Source organism: Lipophrys pholis (assembly GCF_963383615.2).
Source record: "Lipophrys pholis genome assembly, chromosome: 6".
Taxonomy (NCBI): Eukaryota; Metazoa; Chordata; class Actinopteri; order Blenniiformes; family Blenniidae; genus Lipophrys; species Lipophrys pholis.
In genome coordinates this window covers 32735060-32761551 of record NC_137629.1, presented here as the reverse complement: position 1 = coordinate 32761551, position 26492 = coordinate 32735060, and the positions used below count along the sequence as shown (strand labels likewise).

General features: G+C 45.5%; 2 protein-coding genes across 2 annotated transcripts in view; one reads left to right on the top strand and one right to left on the bottom strand.

Moving 5' to 3' along the window:
* Positions 1–875, bottom strand: part of mgat4b (alpha-1,3-mannosyl-glycoprotein 4-beta-N-acetylglucosaminyltransferase B) — a gene marked incomplete at its 5' end in the record, with an annotated part of 67256 nt that extends 66381 nt beyond the window's left edge. The window contains one exon of the mRNA XM_080465547.1: positions 779–875. Coding sequence (XP_080321673.1) covers positions 779–875 — 97 coding nt within the window. The remainder of the gene's footprint in view (positions 1–778) is intronic.
* A 2269-nt stretch (positions 876–3144) lies between these two features.
* Positions 3145–21043, top strand: dgkq (diacylglycerol kinase theta). The gene is made up of 23 exons (XM_080465708.1): positions 3145–4280; positions 8964–9043; positions 9836–9935; positions 10872–10957; positions 11039–11164; positions 12108–12261; positions 12715–12783; positions 12949–13049; positions 13238–13434; positions 13640–13730; positions 13868–13922; positions 14612–14673; positions 14857–15007; positions 16985–17023; positions 17230–17345; positions 17425–17576; positions 18798–18946; positions 19018–19196; positions 19303–19403; positions 19500–19646; positions 19816–19927; positions 20040–20192; positions 20663–21043. The coding sequence occupies exons 1-23, from the start codon at positions 4061–4063 to the stop codon at positions 20756–20758; spliced, it is 2736 nt and encodes a 911-aa protein (XP_080321834.1). The 5' UTR covers positions 3145–4060; the 3' UTR covers positions 20759–21043.
* Positions 21044–26492: the final 5449 nt, after the last annotated feature.

Genomic DNA, 26492 nt, shown 5'->3' with positions numbered 1-26492 from the left:
TTGTCACCGGTACGCCACAAATCAAGCGCTCCTGTCTGCCGTCATGACATTAATGGCACTACAAGCCAAGTACACCCTCGAGCATCTTCTGACCTGGACGCAAACTGTGATGGTAATAAAATCAAACCAACCCCTTCCTGTTACTACACCACCCCTCTGAACTTGAACTCACATCCACAGAGACCTTGTTACAATACAGCTGCAGAAAAAAATCTAACGCACCCCGAGTCCTCTTCTCTCCCCCTCAGCAGGTATGTCTTGAATGACAAACCAAGCGCTCCCCTGATTACCTTAAGTGAAACGCTGTCAGTTAAAAGTAAAACTGGGAAATAAGGTGAAACCCCTCCCCACCTGCTCCCTCCATAATTCATCCTGCTGTCCTGATCTGCAGCGCGTGACAAACCGAGCGCTCCCTTCATTACCTCACTGCTGGAGCCCCCCCTCACATGCACGAGCACCGTCCTCACCCCCCCTCAACTGGCATGTGATGCACCACAAACCGAGCGCTCCCCCCCTTCTCACATCATCGCCTCCTCCTCCTCCTCCTCCTCCTGCAGCTGGCATGTGAGGGGTGTAAAATCAAGCGCACCCCTTCTTTCTGTACCTCCAGACCCGCAGCTTCACATCAACAACGGATTTTTGTTTTGTTTTTTTCCTGCAACATCACAAAAACACAAAGCGAAGCTGCAGCAGAGCTCCTCCCGCTCCTCCTCCTCCTCAGCCCGGGGTGCATCACCCCGCCCCCCCTGGTCCCCCGGTCCCCCGGCCCGGGTCTTACCTCTGGAGCTGCTGAAGGCGGTGTACCAGGACAGAGAGACCAGCCCGCACAGCCCGAACAACAAGACCGTCAGGAAGGAGACATTGCGGAGCCTCATCTCCGGAGCCCCGGGAGCATGTCCGCACCGAGAGAGGGGGGAGCGGGGGGAGGAGGACCAGGGGGGGGGGGGGGGCGAGGAGGAGGACCGGGGAGGGGGACCGGGAGGGGGGGGGGCGGCAGCAGGTAGAGACCCGGAGACAGCCGCCGAGAGCCGGAGAGGCGGGCGGAGCTGTTACCGTGAGAGCAGCAACCGAGAGACTGAAGAGAGAGAGAGAGGGAGAGCTGTGTGTGTGTGTGTGTGTGTGTGTGTGTGTGTGTGTGTGTGTGTGTGTGTGTGTGTGTGTGTGTGTGTGTGTGTGAGAGAGAGAGAGAGAGAGAGAGAGAGAGAGGGGAGGAGACTAACAGGTAAAGAGGAAACAGAAAATACATTATTATTATTATTATTATTATTATTATTATTATTATCATTATTTTATAGTAATAATAATAATAATAATAATAATAATAACTTTATTTATGTGGCACATGTACAAATAAAGGTCCCTGATATTAAAGACAAGAAATAAAAACCTTAAATAACATTAATAAAGACGTAAATTAAGGAATAAGTCGCTCTGGGATTAATAAAGTGTTTCTATTCTGTAATGTGACAACTGAAAAAAACAACTTGAAGCTTGTTGTCCTCACTGCAGCTCTGCACTGTGGTGGGAAAAGGTTTGCATGTTCTCCCTGAGCGTCCTGAGTGTGTGTGTGTGTGTGTGTGTGTGTGTGTGTGTGTGTGTGTGTGTGTGTGTGTGTGTGTGTGTGTGTTTGGACAAGCAGTGCAGACGATGGAAGGTTGTGTAAATCCAATGTGTCTGTAAAAGTGAGATTCTGGATTTTCATTCACAGGCAAAACTTTGGAAAATACAATTGAAGACAAGACATTAAAAAAAAGAGGAGGGGTGGGGTCAAGATGAAATTTAATGTACTCTTGAATCTGTGACATGTATGTGCGCTCATGACTCTAAGAAAAGTGTAAACTTCACCTGGATGTGAAGGAGAGCCTGTGTGCTGGTTGGTGCCCCCTACAGTGAGGGAGCGGTACTGACTGCATCACATCCTGCTTTTCTTCTCTTGATCAGTCCAAACCAGCTGACTCTCCTCCACAAACCCTGTAGATTTCAGTCCATCTGATCTGATAGAAACAAGCGTCCCGATCGATGTTTTCAGCAGCTTCTTGTTAAAAAAACAGGATCGTGTTTCTCACTGAAGCTGCTTCAAGTTTGTGATGAACAGTTTATGAACTACAATGAAAAAAAACAATGAATATAAAAAAATAAAAAATTAATCCAGAGAAGGTAGATACAGTCATAACAAAGTAAACCGTCACTGATGGTCTTGGTTCAATTTTGTTGTGTCACACTGACACCTAGTGGTCAGATGCTGTACGTGCAGGTCTGTCTGCCTTTTTCACACAAATAGAAAAATGTCTGAAATAATTAAAAATAATAGTAAGAAAGTGCAAGAGTCTTATTTGCAGAATGCTGACGTCTCACCCAATAAAGAAGAGAGAGATGTAGAATGGAAAACAAGAAGAGAAATGAAGGTGAAAGATGGGAGGAGAAAGAGGGAGCACGAAGGAGAACAAACGAAAAGATGTAGGAGGGAGCAAAGGAAGGAGAGAGTGAAGAAAAGAGGGAGGGAAAGGGAAGAGATTCAAAGAAGGTTGGAAGGTGTAGAAAAGAGAAAACAGATGAGGGAGAAAAGGAAGAGCACAAAGGTGAGGAGAGAAAGGAGGGAAGGAGACGAAAAGATGGAAGGTGGAGGAGGTGGGGAGGGATGATGAAGGAGGTAAAAGAGGTGAGAGAGATGAAGAAGAAGGGAGGATGTAGGAGAGGACAGAAGAAATGAAAAGCGAAAATAGAAGAATGGAAAAGATGAGAGGAAGGATGGAGAAGAGAGAGGAGATGGAGAGTGGAGGAAACAATGAGAAAGAAGAGAGGAGAAAGGAGGATGAGGAGGATTGAGAGGGAGGAAGAAGAGGAGGAGGAGGATAGAGGAGGAAGAAGAGGAGGAAGAAGATGAGGAGAAGGAACAAGAGGAGGAAGAAAAGGAGGAAGAAAAGGAGGAAGAGGAAGATGAGCAGGAAGAAGAGGAGGATAGAGGGGGAGGAAGAAAAAGAGGAAGAAAAGGAGGATAGAGGGGGATGAAGAGGAGGAGAGGAGGAGAGGAGGAGGAAAAAGAGTAAGAGGAGGAGGATGAGGAAGAAGAAGATGATGGGGGGATGAAGAAGAGGAGGAGGAGAATGTAGGAGGAGTAAATCAGTGCTGGAGACTGACGCGGAAGGAGACTCAGTCTCAGAAAAGGAAGGAATCAAGCCGAAAGAGACCCTCCTCCGGCGGACACACACTTGTTGATGGTCGCTCCTCTCTCTGGTTCTCCGAGCGGCGCTTCGCCGCTTCTTCCACCCGCTTCTGGCGCCTTTCTGGCGGGTAAAACTGAGCCGGGGTTGTGCGGGCAGCGGACTTTCACCGTGAGCTTCTCCCATCCATCTCGCAGACTTCATCCCGCCGCGGCGCGGCGCGGACACTCACTCAGCCCCAGCGGATCGATACCTCATCATTAATTCATGCCGCTTCCCGAGCGGGGAGCTCCGGGAGTCGTGCGGGGCGCGGCGCCCTCTCCTCCGCTCCGCGCCGCTGGGTGGCACCGCTGTCTCCGGGCGGAGGGACTCTGATCCCGGTGTGTGGGGCGACCGCGAGGCGTCGAGGAGTCATCGTGAATCTCACGCCGCCGCCTTTCCCGAATGTCAGACGCGTGTTTTATCGAGCTGGTTTCGGATTAATATTCCACGGACGTGATGTTCGGCACTCCTCCGAGGCGGGGTTTCTCCGGGAGGCACGCCGCGCTCGGTGCCCTCTCCACCGGGTAGCAGCGCCGGCTCCGGCCGGTGGGATCTGCAGTAGAGGCACAACAACGTCACGTTCACCATAAACTTGCTTTTGTTTGGATTTTAGCAGGTGACGCGGTGTTCTGCTCTGTAGTTCATATCTGCAAAATTAGCTTCCCGGGTGGAGGGGGGGGGGGGGGGGACCCTGTGGCACACGCCGAGCACAGCGCCCCTTCTCCGGGCTGCGCCGCTGCGGACGGCCCGGTGGGATGTCTCTCTACTCGAGAGGGAATATTTGATTTTTGATTTGATTTTTTTCTAAACGGGCTTAATTTAGCTCGTCGTGTGACTTTGTGTGAGAGGCTGAGGTGATGGCCGACTCTGGCCGACCCAGATCGACTGACGCCACGGACAGCCGGACATCGAGCCCGCAGCCCGGCAAGAAGAGGGCGCAGCACTCCCCGGGACTCCGGCCCCGGCCCCAGAGCTCCGGGCCCGGCCACTGCTTCAGGAAAGTCACCCTGACCAAACCCACCTTCTGCCACAGCTGCAGCGACTTCATCTGGGGGCTCGTCGGCTTTCTGTGTGAAGGTAAGACCCCCAACGTCCTGCTGGACCAGTTTGGATCAGAAAGCAGATTTAATCCCATCAACTCAGATTAACTCCTCAGCACCTCCTGCTGCAGCTCCCTGCCTCTGGAGAACCTCCACCTACTGGGTTATGGGTGTTTATTACACCTGTCAAACTGTGTGTGTGTGTGTGTGTGTGTGTGTGTGTGTGTGTGTGTGTGTGTGTGTGTGTGTGTGTGTGTGTGTGTGTGTGTGTGTGTGTGTGTGTGTGTGTGTTCAGAGAGAGTTGACCTTCAATGGTCAAAAACATTCATCTTGAAAACGTCACGGTTCTCTTTTCTTTTTATTTTTCATGTTTTCCTTTAACTGGGCTGCAACCTCATCATGAATGCAACAGGCGGACTGAACACACACACACACACACACACACACACACACACACACACACACACACACACACACACACACACACACACACACACACACACACACACACACACACACACACACACAATGGGGGCTCAAGTGTGTTACTGGGCAGACTGGACTGTGTGTGTGTGTGTGTCAAGTGTGTGTTGTGTATTCAAATGGTGAGTTACTTCCTCCGGTTGTCATGGCAACAGGAGACAGTCAGGGATGCTCTGTGCAAGAGGAATGCGTATTTGTGTGTGTTTGTGTGCGTGTCGGTGGACAGAGAGGTGACCGTCCTCCCCTTCTTCCTCATCCTCCTCCTCTTCCTCTTCGTCCTCCTACTCCTCTTCCTCCTGCTCGTCCTCTTCCTCACCACCACCACCACCAGCAGCAGCAGCAGCAGCTGCATGAAAAGCTGCAGCTGAAAAGGCCTCGGCTCGGTTACATAACGTTTCTTCTTTAAGCCGTCACTGGGATTAACACAAAGCTGTGTGATGGTACAGAGTACTTAAATATACAATGGAAACCCTGCGTTTACATTTAGCGTAAATAATACCTGCGTGCCGCTTTTCATGCAGCTTCTGCGTCTGTTCAGAGAGAAACACTCCATTTTGTTTTTCTTATTTAATGTGTGTTTTCTGGGAAATGGAATTATAGAATCCAGGAGTTTTGATTGCACTGACACATCTTCAATGTAGTTCAAGTTATTCTTTGAAGACACACACGTTTCTCCTCTTTCTATCTGGAGAAAAGCTGCGAACACTCTAAACTAAACTGGAAAGGCTGTGTGCGTTTAAGTTTTTGGCATAGTATTATTATTTTATGTATTTGCCACCACTTACCAACACTTTCATCTTAAAATACCGACATTAGAAGCGATTCTTCTTTTCTTTTTTCTTGTTTTTTAAATAAAATTTAATTGAATTTGAATTAATTGAATTTATTTGTCAGTCTTCAGAAGAAAAAAGCAGTCATTTGTTCAACCAATCAGCTGATGTTGAAGATAAGGTTATACATACCTACCCCATCACAATACAAACAAAAACAACAGAAAACAAAAACAAAACGAGGGTCTCTCGATAACTAATACGACTATTTCTACAATACACATTCAAAATATAATATACACAAGTTTTATATATACTCTTTACACCTGTACGTGAATGTACATGACATGCACATAATATCAATATTGATATTTAACAAGGACTTTTACGAATAATAATATAAATAATATACTATTTAAATGTCATCAATTACATTACAAATTACAAATAAAGTGAATAAAGCAAATGCACAACAGAACAAGACGATAAGAAAACAGGGTTGCACAGTGCAAACTTCACAAATTAAGCGATTACAAAAAATTGGAAATCGAAATGTGAAATGTTCCAAAAACAACAACAAAAAGAACATTAAACAAAAGGTGGTTGTTTTAAGAGAAAGTTCCTGTTCCAGTTCTTACAGAATTGATCACATTTCGCTTTTTGAAGAATCGTTCAGAACAGAATCACCAATAGATGGGCTGTCGGCCATTTTCTTCTCATTGCCTTTCTGGCCGCCACGATCGGTATTCCAAGTTAATCAAATATTCTTGTTGAAAACTTTTCCTCCTCTGAAGCTCTCGGTAGTTTTGAATCTGACAATTCAGGGGCCTTTAAAACCAGCAGCAACATCCTGAGGTCCATGTTAAACTCAAGGCAGAAGACGATGACCCGGACGCCGCTCACACCTCCCGGCAGGAAGTGGCCGAAAACGTGTGGCGGTGCGACGGTTGGAAAATCTGCTGAGTCGTCATGTTTGAGCAACACCTGATGTGCTGCTGCGAAGACGAAGAGTGAAGCTGAGAGAAGCAGAAGAGCCTCTGAGACGCAGAGGAAGACAAGCCGATGGAGAAAAGTCTTCGTTTTTGACTGAATTCACTGCGTTTGGACAGAAGGACATTTTGTTCTGAGCAGAAACGATCCTCCGGCGAGAAAACTGAAGAGTTTCGTCTGAACTCAACAAGTTCCTGATTTTGGTTCAGATTACCGTTGAAAACCACAGAGAGAAGATCAGACGTCACTTCTAGATCGTTCTTCTCTTAACCTGCAAGACACTTTCTCTGTTTTAAAGAATTCAGTTTGATCGTCATCATTTACAAGCTGAGAATGGACACCACAGATACTGTTTAAAGTTCTCCTCATCCTCCTGTTCACCTCCTCCTCCTGTTAACCTCCTCCTCCTCCTGTTCACCTCCTCCTCCTGTTCACCTCCTCCTCCTGTTCACCTCCTCCTCCTGTTCATCTCCTCCTCCTGTTCTCCTCCTCCTTCTGTTTTCCTCCTCCTCCTGTTCACCTCCTCCTCCTGTTCTCCTCCTCCTCCTGTTCATCTCCTCCTTCTGTTTTCCTCCTCCTCCTGTTCTCCTCCTCCTCCTGTTCACCTCCTCCTCCTCCTGTTCTCCTCCTCCTCCTGTTCATCTCCTCCTCCTGTTCTCCTCCTCCTCCTGTTCACCTCCTCCTCCTGTTCTCCTCCTCCTCCTGTTCATCTCCTCCTTCTGTTTTCCTCCTCCTCCTGTTCACCTCCTCCTCCTGTTCATCTCCTCCTCCTGTTCTCCTCCTCCTCCTGTTCCTCCTGTTTTCCTCCTCCTCCAGTTCTCCTCCTCCTCCTCCTGTTCTCCTCCTCCTCCTGTTCACCTCCTCCTGTTCTCCTCCTCCTCCTGTTCTCCTCCTGTTCATATCCTCCTCCTCCTGTTCATCTCCTCCTCCTGTTCTCCTCCTCCTCCTGTTCACCTCCTCCTCCTCCTGTTCATCTCCTCCTCCTTTTCTCCTCCTCCTCCTGTTCTCCTCCTCCTCCTGTTCACCTCCTCCTCCTGTTCTCCTCTTCCTCCTGTTCATCTCCTCCTCCTGTTCATCTCCTCCTCCTGTTCTCCTCCTCCTCCTGTTCACCTCCTCCTCCTCCTGTTCACCTCTTCCTCCTGTTCTCTTCCTCCTCCTGTTCTCCTATTCCTCCTGTTCACCTCCTCCTCCTGTTCACCTCCTCCTCCTCTCCTCCTCCTCCTGGTCTGGTCGGTCCAGAAACCTTCAGTATTCTAAGTTTCTAGCTCCTCCTTGATTTTCCTCATTTGAATATTGGATCATAGGAGCTACATTCAGAATCTGCTGTGTCTGTGTGAGCTGGACTGGCTCCGCCCACACGTGCCCATCTTGGGAAGAGGAGGAAGTACGTCCTCTCGTGGTGCCATGTGCCAGAGCAGAGCTGCCTCATTGTGGGAGGAGTCAAAGGGAGGGCCTACCTTGATTGGGATTGGCTAAACCCCCGATGACACTATATAGGGTTTGATTTCTGATTGGCTGCTTGGAGCAACACACTTTTTAAAACTGTAACAAGCCAGGGACAGAGACGACAGACTGTCTTCACTTCTGGGACGTCAGTCCAGGTATGGGGACGAGTAGTACTGCTGGAGAACCTTTAGGAAAGGGAATTTTGCAGAATATGATCCTTTAAAACACTTAAGTTCCGGTAATAAATTGTATATAAATGTAAGTTTCACAGTTGAAATTATATCTTTAAAAAGAAAATGACTTGTATTTATGTGCTTGTGAAAACAAGAGAACTAATTCAGTGGAACCAGTGAAACTTTCAATAATCTTTTTAATTTAATTCACTTTATTGGAGAAAGTTCCAGCCTTTGGCTTTAATCTGGATAAATCTGGTTTACAGCTAAAATATCTGAGAATCTGTTGACACATGAACTGTTAGGTTCATTTATTCAATCTGCACTTGTTCGACCTCCTTTTCTTTGAATTCCTCAGATTCTCAGCCGGGTTTAGATCCGGTCAGTCGGAGGAGCTTTGTCCCTGTGGTCCAGTGGGAAGTTGCTCCCTCACATTCTGGGGATTCGTGCTACAAACTAGTGGCGATACACAGAAATCAAAGTGTTCTCAGCTTTTCTACAGATATGGAGAATAATGAGGTTTTCTGAACTTCTGTTACGTGTGAATGTTAGAATTTCATCACATCTCTGTGACAATCTGCATTAAAGGGATGGAAGTGTTGGCAGATATTCTACAGATATGAAGAGGAAGCAGACAACTCATGAAACTGCCATGTTGCACAAATCTATTGAGAAATTAAAATTCAATCTGCTTCTCATTTCATCTGTTTATCATCAGAGTCTCCATCCATTTAATCTCCTAAAGCTTCTTAAAAAGCTGCTTGTGTCCTCTGACGGATCAATAAAGTTATTGTGATTGAATGATGGCTGCTGTCAGTGTGTGGGTCTGATCTTCCTCCTCCTCCTCCTCTTCCTCAGTGTGTAACTTCATGTGTCATGAGAAATGTCTGAAGACTCTGCGGACGGTTTGTACCTGTGTGACTCCGTCTATGATCCGGGTGAGTAAATCTTCTGCTTCAAACTAGTTTTCTGAACAAAAAAACTTTTCTTTATGACGAGTTTCATGAAATCAACTTTTATCGCCTTTATACGACGTGTTCGTGTGGATTAGGTAGAACTTCCTGTCCAAAAATGAATAATGAATATAAACATTTCAGACTGAGATGGTTCTCGAACGAGACTGTATGAGGTCTTCATAGTGCCCCCATGAGGTGGTATGAGGTCTTCATAGTGCCTTTTTTTGTCGTTTAAAAAAAAAGAATTTCTGATTCAGTTTTTTTTGTATCTAAATGATGAATCCACCTATAACTATGACTCCACTTATTCTGTGTTTTCTAGTATAATTTCCTGTGAAGGAAAAGCCGACCGGATAATGAATGCAGGGAAAAGAAAAGCCCTCCTTCTTGTTCTTTCACAACCTCTCCGAGAACAAAGCCTCCATAGTGAACAGACCTCAGTAAAAAACACGTTTCTATCCGACTTTTGTTCACTTCAGCTTCATGAGATCAGCTTCTCTTGCTGAATACATCAGAGCTGAATTAGAGAACTAGAAACTATTTAGTTTCTGTCTATGTGGCGTTTGATCTCTCAGTGAAATACTTTAAACATGCCTATTTACATTTTCAGAATAATGGCTTTTTAACATTAGGAGCGCTTTGGTTTTTATGATTTCAGTTCTTTTCTTATAATTAAATTAGTTCTTCTTGGTATTCATATATTTATTCGTTATCTCCTCGGTGGTGCTAAATGCCCTCACGCTCGGCGTCTTTCCTCTCTGCCGCCCCCTGCAGGTGCCCGTGGCTCACTGCTTCGGTCCGGCCGGTCACAAGAAACGGGTTTGCTGCGTCTGCAGGAAACAGACGGAGGGAAACGCGGCGCTGCGCTGTGAAGGTACAGCCGCTCTGCTTTAACAGGTTCAACCAGCTTTACCTGCGCTGCGTTCCGTCGTCACGTTTCATTAACCTGCTGAACTCGATTCACGACAGAGAATCTGAGAGAAAACATGAAAACCAAACCTGATATTTATTTATTTATTTATTTAGTTTTATTTTATTTTTTTTATTTATTTGTTTATTATTTATTTATTTAAATTATTGTTTTTTTTATTTATTTATTTCATTTGTATTTTATTTTAGTTTATTTATTTGTGGTTGAGTATTACTTTTTTTTCCCCTTATTATTTTTTTTTCAATTATTTATTTATTTATTGTTTGTTTGTTTGTTTTATTTGCTTAATTCCCTGCTTCAACCTCTTGCTGCTCTCTGGAAGGTTTTTAGAGTTAATGGAACATCTGTGACGATAGAAATATTAATCTGCAGTTCAGCTCTACTTCATCTGTCAAACTCATTTTAGTTCCGAGGTCACATGCAGCGCAGTTTCATCTTGAGAGAGCCGGACCGGTCAAATAGAGCCATAATAACCTCTAAATATAAACTTACAGGTTTTTTGTTTTTGTTTTGTCACAGAGTATACGTGGTTTAAATATCTATAATTTCTTAAAGATTAACAATTACTTCTGTAAATAACAAATATCTTAACGTAAAGTTTATTTTAATGAAACCTTCCGGTGCGAAATCCAGTGAATTGTCCAGAAAACTTCTACCGCTGTTGCATTGTGGGTATTTTTACAAACTCCCCCTGACAACATGACTTTGAAAACTTTCATGGCAGCGTCACCGACTTCCCGGCTCAGATCTCAGGTTGTATTTTGTCCACTACTCTTTAGAAATCTGGTAAAAAGTCATTGTTTTCTTTGAAATGTTTTCCTTTCAGAGCCTCTCGGTTCTGACCCACGGACCTTATGTGTGTGTGTGTGTGTGTTTCAGTGTGTGAGCTCCACGTCCACTCGGACTGCGCCGCCTTCAGCTGTGCGGACTGCCGCTGCTCTCACCTGGACGGCGCGGTGGAGCAGGTGAGTTCAGCTCACGTCGGGAGGCGGGGTTTGTTTCCGTCGGTCCCACGGGAGAGACGCTGACTCTGTTCCCGCCGTCAGGATCTGTTCCACCACCACTGGAGGGAGGGGAACCTGCCGTCGGCCGCCCGCTGCGAGGTGTGCCGGCGCTCCTGCGGCTCGTCGGACGTGTTGGCGGGGATGAGGTGCGAGTGGTGCGGCATCACGGTGAGAACCAGGCAGACTCTAGTGGAACCATATCGGATCGAGGCTCTTTCATGCTTTTAAAGCGTCACTGTGCAAAATACAAAAAGCTGCAAAGAAGCAAGGATCCTTTCTCAATTCCGCTCTGTCATGAAAGATCTGTTTAATGAATGAAATGTGCAGATCCCGAGTGAATAATGACGCCCTCTAGTGGCTGTAGTGATGATGACAGCAGCCATCATGGTTTTTGGCCGCGCAGCCACGCGGCGTTTAGGAGCCTGAAAACGGGTTCCACCGTGGAGAAATTCGAAAACGCTGCCTCGGCCTGGAAGTGTGGACGGGCAAGACGAATGTTTTCTGAAAACAATGATGTCATCGCCCCGCCTCTCGACCTCCGTAACCCCGCGCCCTTCTCTGCTCCGTCACTCAACAACAGCAATGGCAGACTTCCTGCTGCAGAGGCTTCTGAGGCTATAATAAGGAGGGATGTTGGATTTGTATTTCCGTGGCAGCGTTACAGCGCCACCTACAGGACTGGCATATGTACTACATCCATTTTGCGTTGTTTTCATCAGGTCGCGTTGACGCGGATGTTTCCCGTGTGGACGGGGAACTCTTTGAGATCGGGGAGAAAAAGATTGTTTTGGCTTAATCACAGTCAAATAAGATTTTTCGTTACCATGGCAACATTATCTTGTGCGGTTACCAAATGCTACCTATGACTCCGATTGGCTGATCCCAGTGGATTTCTATGAAGAGCAAGGTGGCAGGTTTGAATCCCACAGCTGACCCATTCTGGGTCCCTGAGCCTGACCTTTGACCCCATCAGCTCCCCGCAGCGCCTTAATGTTGCTGCATCCTTGAATTTGTTAATGTGGAAAAGGAATTTCCCCAAAGCCTGATCAGTTTAGTGTGTGTGTGTGTGGTGTGACGCTGTGTTTTTTCTGTCTTTCTCCCCGGTGCGCAGAGTCACGCGTCGTGTTACCTCGGCGTGCCGCCAGAGTGCATTGTGGGACGTCTGCGCAGCATGCTGCTGCACCCGAGCTGCGTCCGCCTGCAGTCCAGGAACTTCAGCAAGATGCACTGCTACCGCATCGCCGAGAGCTGCAGCCACGACCTGGGTACCCACACACACACACACACACACACACACACACACACACACACACACACACACACACACACACACACACACACACACACACACACACACACCACATCCTGTGTTGATTTTAACAGAAAACAGTTTAAACCACAAACGTTTCCTTTGTGAAGAAACTCCTCCATGACTTCATATCACACTTACATACGAACATGATGCCATAATGTTTAATAAATCAGAAAATAAGTAACAGCAATAAAAAACAATTATGTGTAAATAATAAATGTAGAATTAAAAATGTAAAAAAAAAGAAGAGAAAAGCTGATTATAATGTAAACTGTTGTGAGGAGATGAAGGATGTTGAGTTTTCTGCTTGTTTGAAGGTTGAATTTCTTGTTTTGGTGTTTTTTTTGAGCCGCTTCCCTCCTTCCCTCCTTCCCTCCTTCCCTCCTTCCCTCCTTCCCTCCGTCAGATATCTCAGACGAGGTGGATTCCTGCGCTGCGTCGTCTAAAGACGCTCAGCCGGCGGCTGCAGAGTCGGGTCAGTGTGACAAACTGTTTTTAAAACTCATTCCTAATCAGTGTTCATGATCTGCATGCTCACTTCTCATTGTCTCGTTCCTGTTTTTTACTGTTTTGTTTTTTTTTGAGTTTTGAAGAAACTTTCCAGATGTGAGAAAATGAGTTTTCACACTCGTCTCGACAGGTAAACAGTTCCTGAAGGTGTCCGACGGCGACGATGCAGTGAAACGTGGCTTCTTCAGGCTGATCTCCACCTCCAGAGCTACGAGGAGCGAGGATGTGGTGGTGAGACACACACACACACACACACACACACACACACACACACACACACACACACACACACACACACACACACACACACACACACACACACACACACACACACACACACACACACACACACACACACAGGCATCAGCCACAATGAGGAAACCCCTCCCCTCAGTGCAGTTCTCCGTGTCGTCCTGCAGGAGGCGTCGCTGAGGGCCTTCTACCTCCCCGACGCGCCGCAGGACTTCGAGCTGTGTGAGCTCGGCGGCCTGCAGTGTCTCCACAGCGACGACGTCCTGAACCGGAACGGCGCTCCGGACAACCGCGGCGACGCCTGGCTGCTGAGGGCCAAACCGCAGCACGATGAGGTCATCAAGGTTCACGCCGGCTGGCCCCGGTGAGGAGCCCGCCTGGGAAAGTGCTCGCTTTCACACTCGATAGAACATCACGAAGAAGCCTTTAATCCTCCTGGTTGTGATGTCTCTCGATGGATTGATGGACGTGTGGCGATGCACCGACACGTTGGCTCCAGATTTCAAGGAATTGAGTTTGTATAAAACTTCTTGTCGTCTCAGTCGCTCTGCAATGTTTGTGTGTTTCAGGTCGGGCGACGCGTTTGTTTCTGTGTCCGTGTCAGCGAGCAGCACAGCAGAGTCTGTCCTCAACGAGGTCCTCAATCTGCTGGACAGACAGGTACTGACCATCTCCTGCAGCCTGGAAAGTCCTGGAAAGATCCTGGAAACTAAACATGACGCTCTGCAGCGCTGCACGGAGTTACAAATCGTCTGTTAACAAAAAGATCTATTGATGATGATGACTTTTTGTTTCAGGATGAAGATGTGTCCAATTTCAGTCTGATGGAGGTCTACATGAGCAGCAAACAAGGTGAAGCCAACAAACATTTCTAACTGAACATCGTTCAAACCAATCGATTTAATTGGAGCACCTCTAAGAAAAGAACATTTTTTTCCTAAATTCTTTTAAAATTACACATAAAACTGAAAATGTGCTGCTGGAGCGAATGATGAAAAGTCAAACTGACACATAAAGGCTACAAATACATAAAAAAATAAAAAAATAGTGAAGCGTTCAAAAATCACCAAAAATAACTGAAATTGGACAAATAGTGACAAAATTATGACATAAAATGTTAAAATTATCAAATCAAAGTGACACAAATTGGACAAAATTACAAAAATGTAACAAAATGTTACAAAAATTAAGCATAACATTGAAAAATATGACACAATGAGACAAAATGATCAAAATAAGAAACAAAGTGATAAAAAAAGACAAAAAAAATGAATGAAGTTGGACTGATGGTGACGAAAGTCTAAAAAACCAGAGCAAATTACAAAAATATGACAGATGATGACAAAAAACGGGTTAAAAAATGACTAAAATGAGATATAAAACAATGAAATTAAGAAATAAAGTGACAGGAATAAAAAAAAAGAACAAAATAAGATATAAAATGACAAAAATCTGACATGAACTGACCAAAGTGAGTTAATGTGACGTATCGTCGAGGTGAAACGTGAGAAAAGTTGAGACGTTGTGTTTGTGTGTTTCAGTGCAGAGACTGACGTTGACGCCTCAGGAGAAGATTCTGGACAAACTGCAGGAGATCAGGAAGGTAAAGTCACAACGTCTGAACGTCTGATCGTCTGATCGTCTGAACGTCTGATCGTCTGATCGTCTGATCGTCTGAACGTCTGAACGTCTGATCGTCTGATCGTCTGAACGTCTGAACGTCTGAACGTCTGAACGGCGGCACGAACCATCGACGGTTCAAGTTATTTGTGGCTCTGTTTCCCAGGTGTCTTTGCGGCAGATGAACCAGACTCGTTTCTACGCGGTGGAGAACAGGAAGTTACATGTGCAGGTGAGCCTGCTGATCGGAGGACTGCCCCCCCTGCTGACCAAAGACGAGTACGTCCAGATGATCCAGGAGCACCTGGCCATCAAGAGTGAGTCCACTCAGGTCTCATGTCCCCCAACATGGAGACGTCCAGAGAAACTCACACAGGAAAATATCCAAACAGCAACGAAAAGTCATTCAATACTCTTGTTACTCTAATATACTCTAACTGAATAAATGGAAATTGTTTGAATCAATAGCAACAAAGAAGTAAATCAGGAACATTTTTTATGAAATAATAAATGCAAAAGTAAATAAAACTAAACAAAAAAGCCAATGAAACAAGACAAAAGAAATAAAGTCTGTACTTTTAAAGCTAAATAAAATTTATGTGTGAAAAATCCAAATGAAATGAAGGAAACTCAAGAAAGATAAAGTTGATCATGTATTAAAAATTAATAAAATAATTTAAAATTCATCTCTGAACATTTATTAAAAACACAGATGCAAAAAACAAAACTGCCAAAAATAAAGAATGTGTGTTAAGAAATACACGTGGCGATAAATGTAAATGTCTTGTTAAAGAATACAACTTAAGTTTATTTAAATTTTCCTGAGTTCCTCCTCCCGTTTGGCCTCTGGACCCAGTGTCTCCAGTACAAAGTGGCTCATTTAAATATTAACTTTCATTTCAACTGATCCGGGTCTTGGTTTGATTTATATTCAATATCTAGATGAAGTCCACTTACATTGACAAGCTAAAACCTTTTAAAAATGAATGCTACCATTCACTGTGGTGATCTCAGAGAACATTTCTTTACCTCCTGCATGTGAACCTGCACAGAAAACACTGAACAGGAGGATTAAAACTTACTCACGTTGCTGCAAGAACAAATATAGAGGTTCAAGTCAATGTTATAACAAATAAAGAAATAAATTTGATTTAAATACTCCAAACAACTGAAGAGAAATTCTGATAAATAAAATGCTGGGGCAATAAAATAAGTACATTAAAAATAACACAAGATTTGAATTAAATAAACTATAAAATTGAAAATTAAAAAGAAGATTAATGAAATTAATTAATTAAAATTTAAAAAAGAAGAAAATATTGCCTTACAACCTGCTGATGAATTTCACAATTTAGCGGTCTTCATTTTCGGTCTACAAAAAAAACAAAACTCTGAACTTCTCAGCGTATCTGTGACAAATTACCAACGATAACCAACGTGACATCATGTTAATGAGTCGCTGGCCTCCAGGCCGGGAGAGGAAAGACTCCGTTTCCAGCTCTGCTCTTAGTTGTGGCAACGATGGGATTCAAGGTCCTCGGTGCTCAGAAGCATCGCGATTCTAGATTGTAGATTGTAGATTGTAGATTGTAGATTGTAGATTGTAGATTGTAGATTGTAGAAGGAGCCCAGGTCCAGTTGGCCCTACTGCCCCTTTAAAGTGATGTCAGTAGAAACTCCCAGAAGCTGCGATTCCAGCCTGAGAGCAAAGCAACAAAACCAAAAATAAAAAATGTGTCCACATCCAACATGTGTCCGTCTCCGGGTTCCTCTGGAACGTATTCAACAAATTACACAGCCAGTTGTGAGACGAGCTGCGAGACCGATCCTCACCTGAGGGCCGTTTTCTAAAAATGTCTGAGAAAAGTTGGAAACATGTTCATTTTCTCTTCTCAGGCCACAAAGCAAGTTTCCTCCTGACAATTATGTCGTGTTTCTCCCTGGAAGTGAGATTTCCAGCTCGTTCAGCAGTGAAACTGTTATTTCTGAACAATTACAATAAACAAGAGAAACAAACAGAATTTAAACAAAAGAGAGACTCTCGTCCAATGAGTGTCTCTCTTACGCTGCAATGAGTAATCCAGTGGCGTCACTTCTTCTTCTGCTGCTTATTGGAGTGTGTTCAACACCCGAGTGACGCGTCACTGCCACCGAGTGGTGAGAAGCGGGATTGCGGTTAGGTTTGCAGAACTGAACTTTTTTCACTGCCCAGTAGGTGGCGCTCTTTTAATCATATTTTCTCTTGTTCTTCCTCTTCTTCATCCTCTTCCTCCTCCTCTTCCTCCTCTCTGCAGGTCACCTGGTCTCCATCAGCCACATCTACAGCAGCCAAGGTGAGTCGGTCACGATGGAAACTTGAGCTGAAGAATCAGAAAAAGACCAAAAGTCCCAAAAAGTTCTTATGAGCCATTTCCACAATTTCTTTAAAAAAAAATCAATCTCACTGATGCTGTTCGTTATTTCATTTTATCTTGTTTTATCTTTTCACTGCTGTTGTTACGTGGTGCTGAACGGTGAAGCTGAGTGTGATCTGGTTCAGGTGCGGTGGCGCTGCAGATCTCCTGCTTCTCCGAGGCCGAGAGGATCTACATGCTGGCTAAAGACTCGTCTGTGGACAACAAGACTCTCACGTCCGTGGTCGTCCCGGAGATCACGGTAACCCTCCGGCGCTCGGTCGCGTCCCACTCCTTTCATCAATTCCACTTCTCTCACTCTATTTATTGCTGTTTTTCAGATCAACAAGCTGGGAGACGACGTGTGCCCCCTGCTGGTGTTCGTGAACCCAAAGAGCGGCGGCCTGAAGGGCCGAGAGCTCCTCTACGGCTTCCGCAAGCTGCTGAACCCCCATCAGGTCTTTGACATTTCCAACGGCGGGCCGCTGGCAGGGTGAGCTCGTCCGCTGCACACCAACAGCCTCAAAACCGAAAGACAGAAAATCCTCCTCTGACAGACGACGGAAGAATGTAAACCAGCAAATTAATGACACAGGATAACAACAAAGACACGTGAAACCAGCAAAACTATAATAAAAAGCTGTAAAACACCATCTAATTATTGCAAATATTTGTGAAATTTCACAAATCTACACAAGTTTTCAAAACAAATGTGCAAGAAGACGCAAACAAACTAATCAAATATCTGCAAACGGCAACTAAAATAACATTCATACAGCTATAAGAGAATAATTATTACAGTAAATACAGTTATATCAGAATAGCTGCAGAAGCTTTGAATCAAAACAGCCAGAAAAGATGCAAATAGAAGCAGAATTATGAGGAAAATACATCAAACAGCAATACTGACACGTTAAGCAACCAGATGTCTGAAACACTTAATGAAAAAACTAAAATAAAGAAGAAAAAACAAAACAAACAAAACAGCAACAAAAAGATGAACATTTTAAGACAAATACTATCAAAATAAAAACTTAATAAAAGATGCTAATTCTCTTCAGAGTTAAAAACGACAACAAATAGATTGAAATTCACTACATTTATTAACAAATAGAAACTCAATTACCACAAAAAGCTGCAAAACGAAGAAACACAAACAAAAGAGAATCAGATTGAGAGGAAAAAGACAGAAAACAACAAAGTGGAGCAGCGACTGTGACACAGACATTGTACAACCAGGCGAGCCTCGACCTTTGGAAATGTCATAAATGTGCAGAAATCAGGACAAAACGCTGAGAAGGAAAGTGACAGGTTGATATTTTCTTCACCTTCGGGTTCCGCTTAGAATTTAAAGGTCCCACATTCTGCACAATTGACTCTCTTATGGTTTTCTAACATGCGTCTCGTGTTCGAGGCTCCAGAAGTGAAGAAAGAGAAGCAGAGATTTTCCCTTCATGACCTCACGTGGGGAAAATAAGCCCTCCCTCTGGTAGTGGATGCTTCCTATGACCCTCCCACAGCGAGATAAAAACTTACTAAGATCAGTGACATATTGAATAAATTCAGTAAAATATGAAAAGCTGACAGTTAGCGGGAGTTAGCGGGAGTTAGCGGGAGCTAGCGGGAGCTACTTGGTGGAGGCTAACGCCGGGGACAAAACAGATGTTTTGGTTCGTGTGGGCGGGGCCTGAATGTGTCTCTGGTTCTGCCGCAGCCTCCACACCTTCAGGGAGCTGCCCCGGTTCCGGGTGCTGGTCTGCGGGGGCGACGGCACGGTGGGCTGGGTGCTGGGCGTCCTGGAGGCCGTGCGACACAAGCTGGTCTGCCGGGAGCCGCCGATCGGCATCGTACCGCTGGGAACGGGTGAGTCCCGCCTGCTCCCGCCGTCCGTCTGGTTCCCGCCCACTCACCGGCTCTGTTTCCAAACCCGCCAGGTAACGACCTGGCCCGGATCCTCCGCTGGGGGCCGGGCTACAGCGGCGAGGACCCCCATCATATCCTGGTGTCTGTCGACGAGGCGGACGAGGTCCTGATGGACCGCTGGACCATCCTGCTGGACGCTCAGGACATCTCGGAGGACGGGAAGGACAACGGCTTCCTGGAGCCGCCCAAGGTCCGGACCGCCTCCCCGGGGGGGCGGAGCTTTTAATAAAAACTCTGGTGCGGAACAGAAAATGTTCTAATCATTTAAAAACTTCCTCGTCTTGTTTTTCTATCAGATCGTCCAGATGAACAACTACTTTGGTCTGGGCATCGACGCAGAGCTGAGCCTGGACTTCCACCAGGCCCGAGAAGACGAACCAGACAAATTCACCAGCAGGTCAAACGTCTTTCCGCTCTAAAACCTCTCGTCTTGTCTGTTTCCACCTGGAAGAGAGAGACGGTGTGAACGCTCCGGCTGTGCCTCGTCCTCCAGGTTCCACAACAAAGGCGTGTACGTGAAGGTCGGCCTGCAGAAGATCAGCTCCTCCCGGAGTCTCCTCAAGCACCTGCAGCTCCAGGTGGACGCACTCAATGTCCCCCTGCCCAACATAGAGGGGCTGATCTTCCTCAATATACCCAGGTAACACACACACACACACACACACACACACACACACACACACACACACACACACACACACACACACACACACACACACACACACAATCATTCAAAACTAAAATAAAAGTTTGATCTGTGTGTGTGTGTGTGTGTGTGTGTGTGTGTGTGTGTGTGTGTGTGTGTGTAGCTGGGGTTCTGGTGCTGATCTCTGGGGGTCAGAGGTCGACGGTCGCTATGGGAAACCGAGCATCGATGACGGTCTGCTGGAGGTGGTCGGAGTCACTGGTGTCGTGCACATGGTGAGAAGAACCAGGAACATCCTCTGTCAGCGTACACACACACCTCAGGTTTCCACCAGCTGTGAACCGTGTGTGTGTGTGTGTGTGTGTGTGTGTGTGTGTGTGTGTGTAGGGCCAGGTGCAGGGCGGTCTGCGGTCGGGGATCCGTATTGCTCAAGGGAACTACATCAGGCTGACGGTGAACAAGGCGATCCCGGTGCAGGTGGACGGCGAGCCGTGGATCCAGCCTCCGGGTCACATCATCATCTCAGCTGCAGGACCCAAGGTTTGTCCCTGCAGGGCACCGGTAGTCCTCCAGAGGTTTTATATAGAAACTTTCCTGGAGACTCAAAGACGCTTTACATCATTCATTCCCTCCATGCTGGACGGTGGTAAACTACGTCTGCAGCCACAGCTGCTCTGGGCTGACTGACGGAGGAGAGGCTGCTAATCTGCACCAGCTTCCATTTGAAAAGGAAGAAGTCATTTCATTTTGAAGAAACTGCGGATCATATCCTGGATTCAGAATCTATGGAACTAGAATTATAATTCAGATATAATCTGCAAATTATGAATGATTTTTAAAGAGTTTATGAGACGGATCCAGATTAAATTAGGAAGTGGAGGCTTCCTGTGTGTGTGCGTGTGTGTGTGTGTGTGTGTGTGTGTGTGTGTGTGTGTGTGTGTGTGTGTGTGTGTGTGTGTGTGTGTGTGTGTGTGTGAGCTACAGGAATAAACCAGCTGCTGCTCCTGCAGGTCCGGATGTTGAGGAAGTCCAAGCAGAAGCAGAAGAAATCAGCAGCGAGGGACGGACGCTCAGAGAGCCCGTCCTCCAGGGAGGGAGGACACTGACAGGAAACCCCCCCCTTCCCACACACACACACACACACACACACACACACACACACACACACGCTGCTAAGGCAGTAGAGCTGCTGCTAAAACCACTGGATTATTTCTCCGTCTGTGCAGAATCGATTCTTGGCAGACGTCAGAGGATCTCGTTCATGAAGCGTCGAATCTCCCCGAAGATAGAAACAGAAGCCGCAGTGTTTGTCTGACAAATTAAACTGTGAAGCGTTGAACACAGTTTGCCTCTAACTCCAACGACACTTTATCCTACTCCAATTCTATTTGAAAAAAACAGAAAACAAAACTCCAAGTAAAAACTCATTTTATTAAACTCCTGCCGTAAAACATGAATCTGGCTCTTCTGGTTAAATAATTCAGCCTTTTAATTAGAAGGAAAAGCTTCAGAAGTATTTATAAAATGGGACTATGACTTAACAAATCATTTTTTAAAGCTATAAGCTAAAAAAGTTCATACATTATTTAACAAATGGTAAAAATGCCTTATCTTATGAAATAGTGTGATATTTTGAGATAGTAGTGTTAACTTAAAACATGTCCAGGATAGTTTCACCCCCAAAAAAAGTAGATTTAAGTTCGATTCAGCACATTTCAAGCTGCAAATATTCATGAAATGTTAAAAAATCTACATGAAAACTATCAAATTCATGCATTTTGTTTCAGTAGGCTTGATAAAAAGCCTTTTAGTTTCACCGATACGTCGTTAAATAACAGTTGTTAAGAGGAATAAGTAAATATAAACCTAATTAAATTATGGAAATGATAAAGGATACCATTTACATCGATGCAAGACAAGATTCAAAGTTCGATTATTACCTGTACATGAGGCTTTTGACGGTGATATATTTAAATATTTTGGGCCAAAAAAAGAGATTTGTTGACCCTCAGATGGTCTGACTGTTATAAACAGGAAGTGAAACGTGTTATGAAATGAAAACTGCTTCATTCTCAGACTTTTATCTCCTTTAACTGAGGCTTCTGAGAGCATGTCGCCTGTTTAATAAGTGCATTTTTTTTTTTTATTAGGTCGTTGAAGGACGATGCGACCCGTTCTGTTACCCTGAGATAACACAGCTGGTGTGAAGGGGGAAAAAAAAAATTCATTTAAATCAGAGAAAAGCAGTCAGAAGTGAAGCTGCTGGAGGTCAGACTGGTGCCTGTTTGAACCAGAGACAGAAATATAAAAAGTCATTCTGGTTTCAAGCATCATTAGACACTAAAAACTTCATCAAACTTTGCTTTATATCTCTGTCATGAGCTTTTCAGCCGATCTGTTATTAAAACCACAATGTGCCTCTGCCAACGTAGAGATAGCGACAGGATTCATCCAGAAAACCAGGCGTTGGGAGTACATAGCTAATAACGTAGCAACATTTCTTCATTACTGTGTCGGAGTAGACGCAGTTACCACAAACTATTACTACTAATAATAGTAAAAGCTAGTAAAATACCCGTACTTTGGTTATTTTGTTGTTGTTTTGGGTTTTACATGAATTTACTTAAGACCAAAGGTCCGTTTACACGACAACGATGTCTGTTTACATGGAAACAGCAGAAATACTGAATACTGGCCACTAGTGGGTGCTGTTGTTTGTTTTGTAATGAAACCAGTAAGCTATACGCTGTAAACATTAACAATGGGAGTAACACAGACATTCTAGTGGACAGACCACCAAGTTGGATTGTCATTTTGGTGACTGTCAAAATAAAAGTACCAAGTCCCGGGAGGATATAGACTGGGAGTCGTGACACGACGGAGGAGAGCAGAGCTGTCATTGGCCATCTACTGAGCGTGTGCAGAAGAACTGTTTACTTCGGCCGTGGTGCGCGTGTGCAGTGGCAGCGTTTCCACCGCCTACGCGTTTTTAGAAAGTTGCGTTTTTTTTCTTCTTCTTTGTTTTACACGAAGACAGAGTCTGAGCGTTTTTCAAAAAGTTCCACTTTGGGAGCCGTTTTCATAAAGTTGCGGTTTCCGTGGCTCCGAGTGCCGTTGTTGTGTAAACAGACTCCATAACGCATCGAAAGTTTTGCATTTTCACTTGAAAATTTACTTTCAAACCCTTTATTTCTGAAAATAAGTTTGTTTTTTTAGCAAACTAGTATTACAACTTCCATTAGAGTTCCTTGTGTATATTATGTAAAAAAAAACAAAAACGATATTCCTCGCTAAACCAACTAGCTACTGAAACTAGAACTTAAGTTTAACTCAAAGTCCTTTTCTATGTTTGAGAGTAGATTTAATGGCGGGTGTAACTATGAAGAAAAAGTGCGGCTAGCTTAACTGAAGCCTAAACACACGATTAGCAATAGCTCATTGAGCTAGCTAGCTAGCTTTACTGCCAGTCACACTTTGAGTTCTTGAGTTCAGGGTTCAGTTTCCACTTAGTAAAGAACAAAACAGACACGGAGTCTGGCAGCGGCTGTGTCTCTGTAAATACAGGAGACCTTTTTTAATTTTAGGCTAGTAAGCTAAGCTAATCTTGCTGCTATGAGTTCATCCAAAGATGGCAGTTAGGCCCAACACGACGGAGCCCCCACCCCTTCCACGCCCAACCCCCGATTTTCACTCCGTGGCCTCCGACGGGAAGGACTTTCTGAAAGCAGACACTTCGCCCACATTCCCCCCCGAGGGTGAAGAAACGCCCCCTTTTTTGAAGGACGGCTGTGAAAACCGATGACGGATCTGATGCCGAAGTCTCCAGCTCTCGATGTAGCCTCAACAGTATCAGATTGATGTAGTATTTATACCTTTTAAAGATCCGTGGGAACAGATTTGTTTCGATGTTTTGGTGCTAGAAGATCATGTAGTAAAACTCTTTGACGTGAAGATCTGAGGATCGGGTTTCACTCCGAAGCCTCAAACTGAAGTTTATACTCCACAGAATGTGACATCTGTTGTCCGAAGCGAAATCTTGACGCCACCTTGTATTTTTCCCGGAGAGTTTCTGGGCTTTTGGACAAACAGATCTCGGCTGGAGCGTTGGTCGTGTTTCCGTGTCTTAGAGCTGGTTCAGGTGTAGCCGTGAGTCGTTTTACCGTGCCGGTTATGAAACACCGCCTGAGTGTTCGTGACGTTCGTGAGGTTCTGTAGTTCTGCCTCCGCCCGGAGCCGAGTGTCGTGTCTTTGTTTTCCATTGTCGGATCTCCCGCCGTCACAAACAACGAGACACACTTCGTCCACCCCGGCCAGTTTCGTGGACTCCAGAAACATCTTGTAATGTCACAGATGGTTTTTTTTTTCCCCTTGGTGGTGACGCTGCAGGGCGTGACTCCGCCCTGACGTCTCCTGATGTGTCTCTGCAGTCACACTTCAGCCTTCCTGGACCGTTTACATTGACTGTAGGGTTTTTTGTTTTTTTTGTTCGCTGTTATTCGCACAACAACCCTTGTTCCGTTTCTCCTGTTGAATGTTGCTGCTTCTCTTCGTGCCTCCATCCCAGTGCCCCCCCCCCCCCCCCCCCCCCGCCCCACCTGTAAATGTTCGCCTCACCTGTCGACCCTCAGCCCGCCTTCTGCCTCTTGGCCACGCCTCTCTGAGAGTTTGCACCGCCCCGACTCACCTGTCGACCCTCCGTCCCGCCTCTCGCTCATCAACACCTGTCAAACTGTCGAGATTTGTCCCCACCCTTTAGAATCTTCGTCCCACCCTGCCCTACCTGTTGACCTTTGTCCCCACCCCCGTCTTAGCCCCGCCCCTCTGCCGCGTCACCCCGCCCCCAGACCCCGTACCGAAGTGTCCACGCTGTGCCGTTGTTTGTTGCCGTGGTGTTTTCACCTCCAACACACTGAGCTCTTGTGCCTCTAGACGTCCGTCAGACTCGTGTCCTTTGTTTCGCTGTAAATCTTCGTTTTTACTCGTAGTTTGATGAAAAAGATGATTAGTATATTTTTGCAGACAGAAGGTGTTTCTTTCTTTTCCTAGTTCAGAGGTTTTAACTGTAAATTGCACTAATTGTTTTAAAGATGCTCTTAGACGTGACCGTCAGGTTGGTAACCATGTTGTCATAACTGAAACTGGATATATAAGTATAGATATATGAATATATGTTTAAGTAAATGATTCTTATATATGTTTAATGAATAATAAACTAAGGACCATCTAAGAACTAAACCCTGTGAGCTGTGTCGTATTTTCTGTGGCTGAAGTGCAAGAATCTCTGCGAAGACGGAACATGTTCAAGAGACGCAAAGTGACGAGAAAATGGACGCAGACGCAAACAACCACACAGAGACACAACAAGACAACGGACACAGAGACACAACAAGACAACGGACACAGAGACACAACAAGACAACGGACAAAGAGACACAACAAGACAACGGACACAGAGACACACAAGACAACGGACACAGAGACACAACAAGACAACGGACACAGAGACACACAAGACAACGGACACAGAGACACAACAAGACAACGGACACAGAGACACAACAAGACAACGAACAAAGAGACACAACAAGACAACGGACACAGAGACACAACAAGACAACGGACAAAGAGATAACAAGACAACGGACAGAGACACAACAAGACAACGAACAAAGAGACACAACAAGACAACGGACACAGAGACACAACAAGACAACGGACACAGAGACACAACAAGACAACGGACAAAGAGACACAACAAGACAACGGACACAGAGACACAACAAGACAACGGACACAGAGACACAACAAGACAACGGACAAAGAGATAACAAGACAACGGACAAAGAGACACAACAAGACAACGGACACAGAGACACAACAAGACAACGGACAAAGAGACACAACAAGAGAACGGACACAGAGACACAATAAGACAACGGACAAAGAGACACAACAAGACAACGGACAAAGAGACACAACAAGACAACGGACACAGAGACACAACAAGACAACGGACAAAGAGACACAACAAGAGAACGGACACAGAGACAAACACAACTACAAAGAGGTGAAACAACCACAGAGACAGAAACTACAATATGGACATAAAACTATTTCAATAAAATACAAAAACCATCAAAAACAAACCAGAATGACCCCGAGAGACTAAATAGGTCCAGAGTGACTCAAAGCAGCTCCAGTGAGACAGAAAACAACGACCAGACACAAAAAGACGACATGGAAACTCCTGCTGGCTGTTTGGGAAGTGGCCCCCCCTGGTGGCCCCCCGGTGGCCACCCAGTGGCCCCCCCCCCCCCGGTGGCCCCCCCAGTGGACCCCGGCCCTCACTGGCAGATGTGGTTGAGGAACCGAGGAACCGAGGAACAGAGGAACAGAGGAACAGAGGAACAGAGGAACAGAGGAACAGAGGAACAGGACCGTTTCTATAGTTTCCTGGCGTCACAATGGAAGCTGTGCTTGCAGTTCGCTGCTGCTCCAGCAGGGGGAGGCTGGCTGGCTGAGCCCCTCACACTGCCAACACGCAGTGACTGAACAGAAGAGCTCCTGTTCACACCACAAAGTCTGGAGCTGAGAGAAAACCTCCCAGGAGGATGTGGTAGCGTGCAACACACACAAATTCACGTATTTCATAAAGAAAGAAGCGAGGAAACTGTGGGATTGTTTCGGTGTTTGTGTGTATCCTGGGTTGTGTGTTGTGTACTTGTAATAGGATTTCATTTGTTCATGTCTTCGTGTAACCGCTGGTTCAGACTAAAGTTAGTCTTAGGACCTATACTTTTCACATAATAAAAGTTCCTTGTAGGGAATATTATCAGGAAA

What these genes read in the sequence shown, in the direction of transcription:
- dgkq (XM_080465708.1), top strand. Translation starts at nt 4,061, where the DNA reads ATGGCCGACTCTGGCCGACCCAGATCGACTGACGCCACGGACAGCCGG. An exon ending in CTACATGAGCAGCAAACAAG is followed by an intron (nt 13,923 to 14,611) that starts GTGAAGCCAACA and finishes TGTGTGTTTCAG; the next exon opens with TGCAGAGACTGACGTTGACG. An exon ending in TGGTCGTCCCGGAGATCACG is followed by an intron (nt 17,346 to 17,424) that starts GTAACCCTCCGG and finishes GCTGTTTTTCAG; the next exon opens with ATCAACAAGCTGGGAGACGA.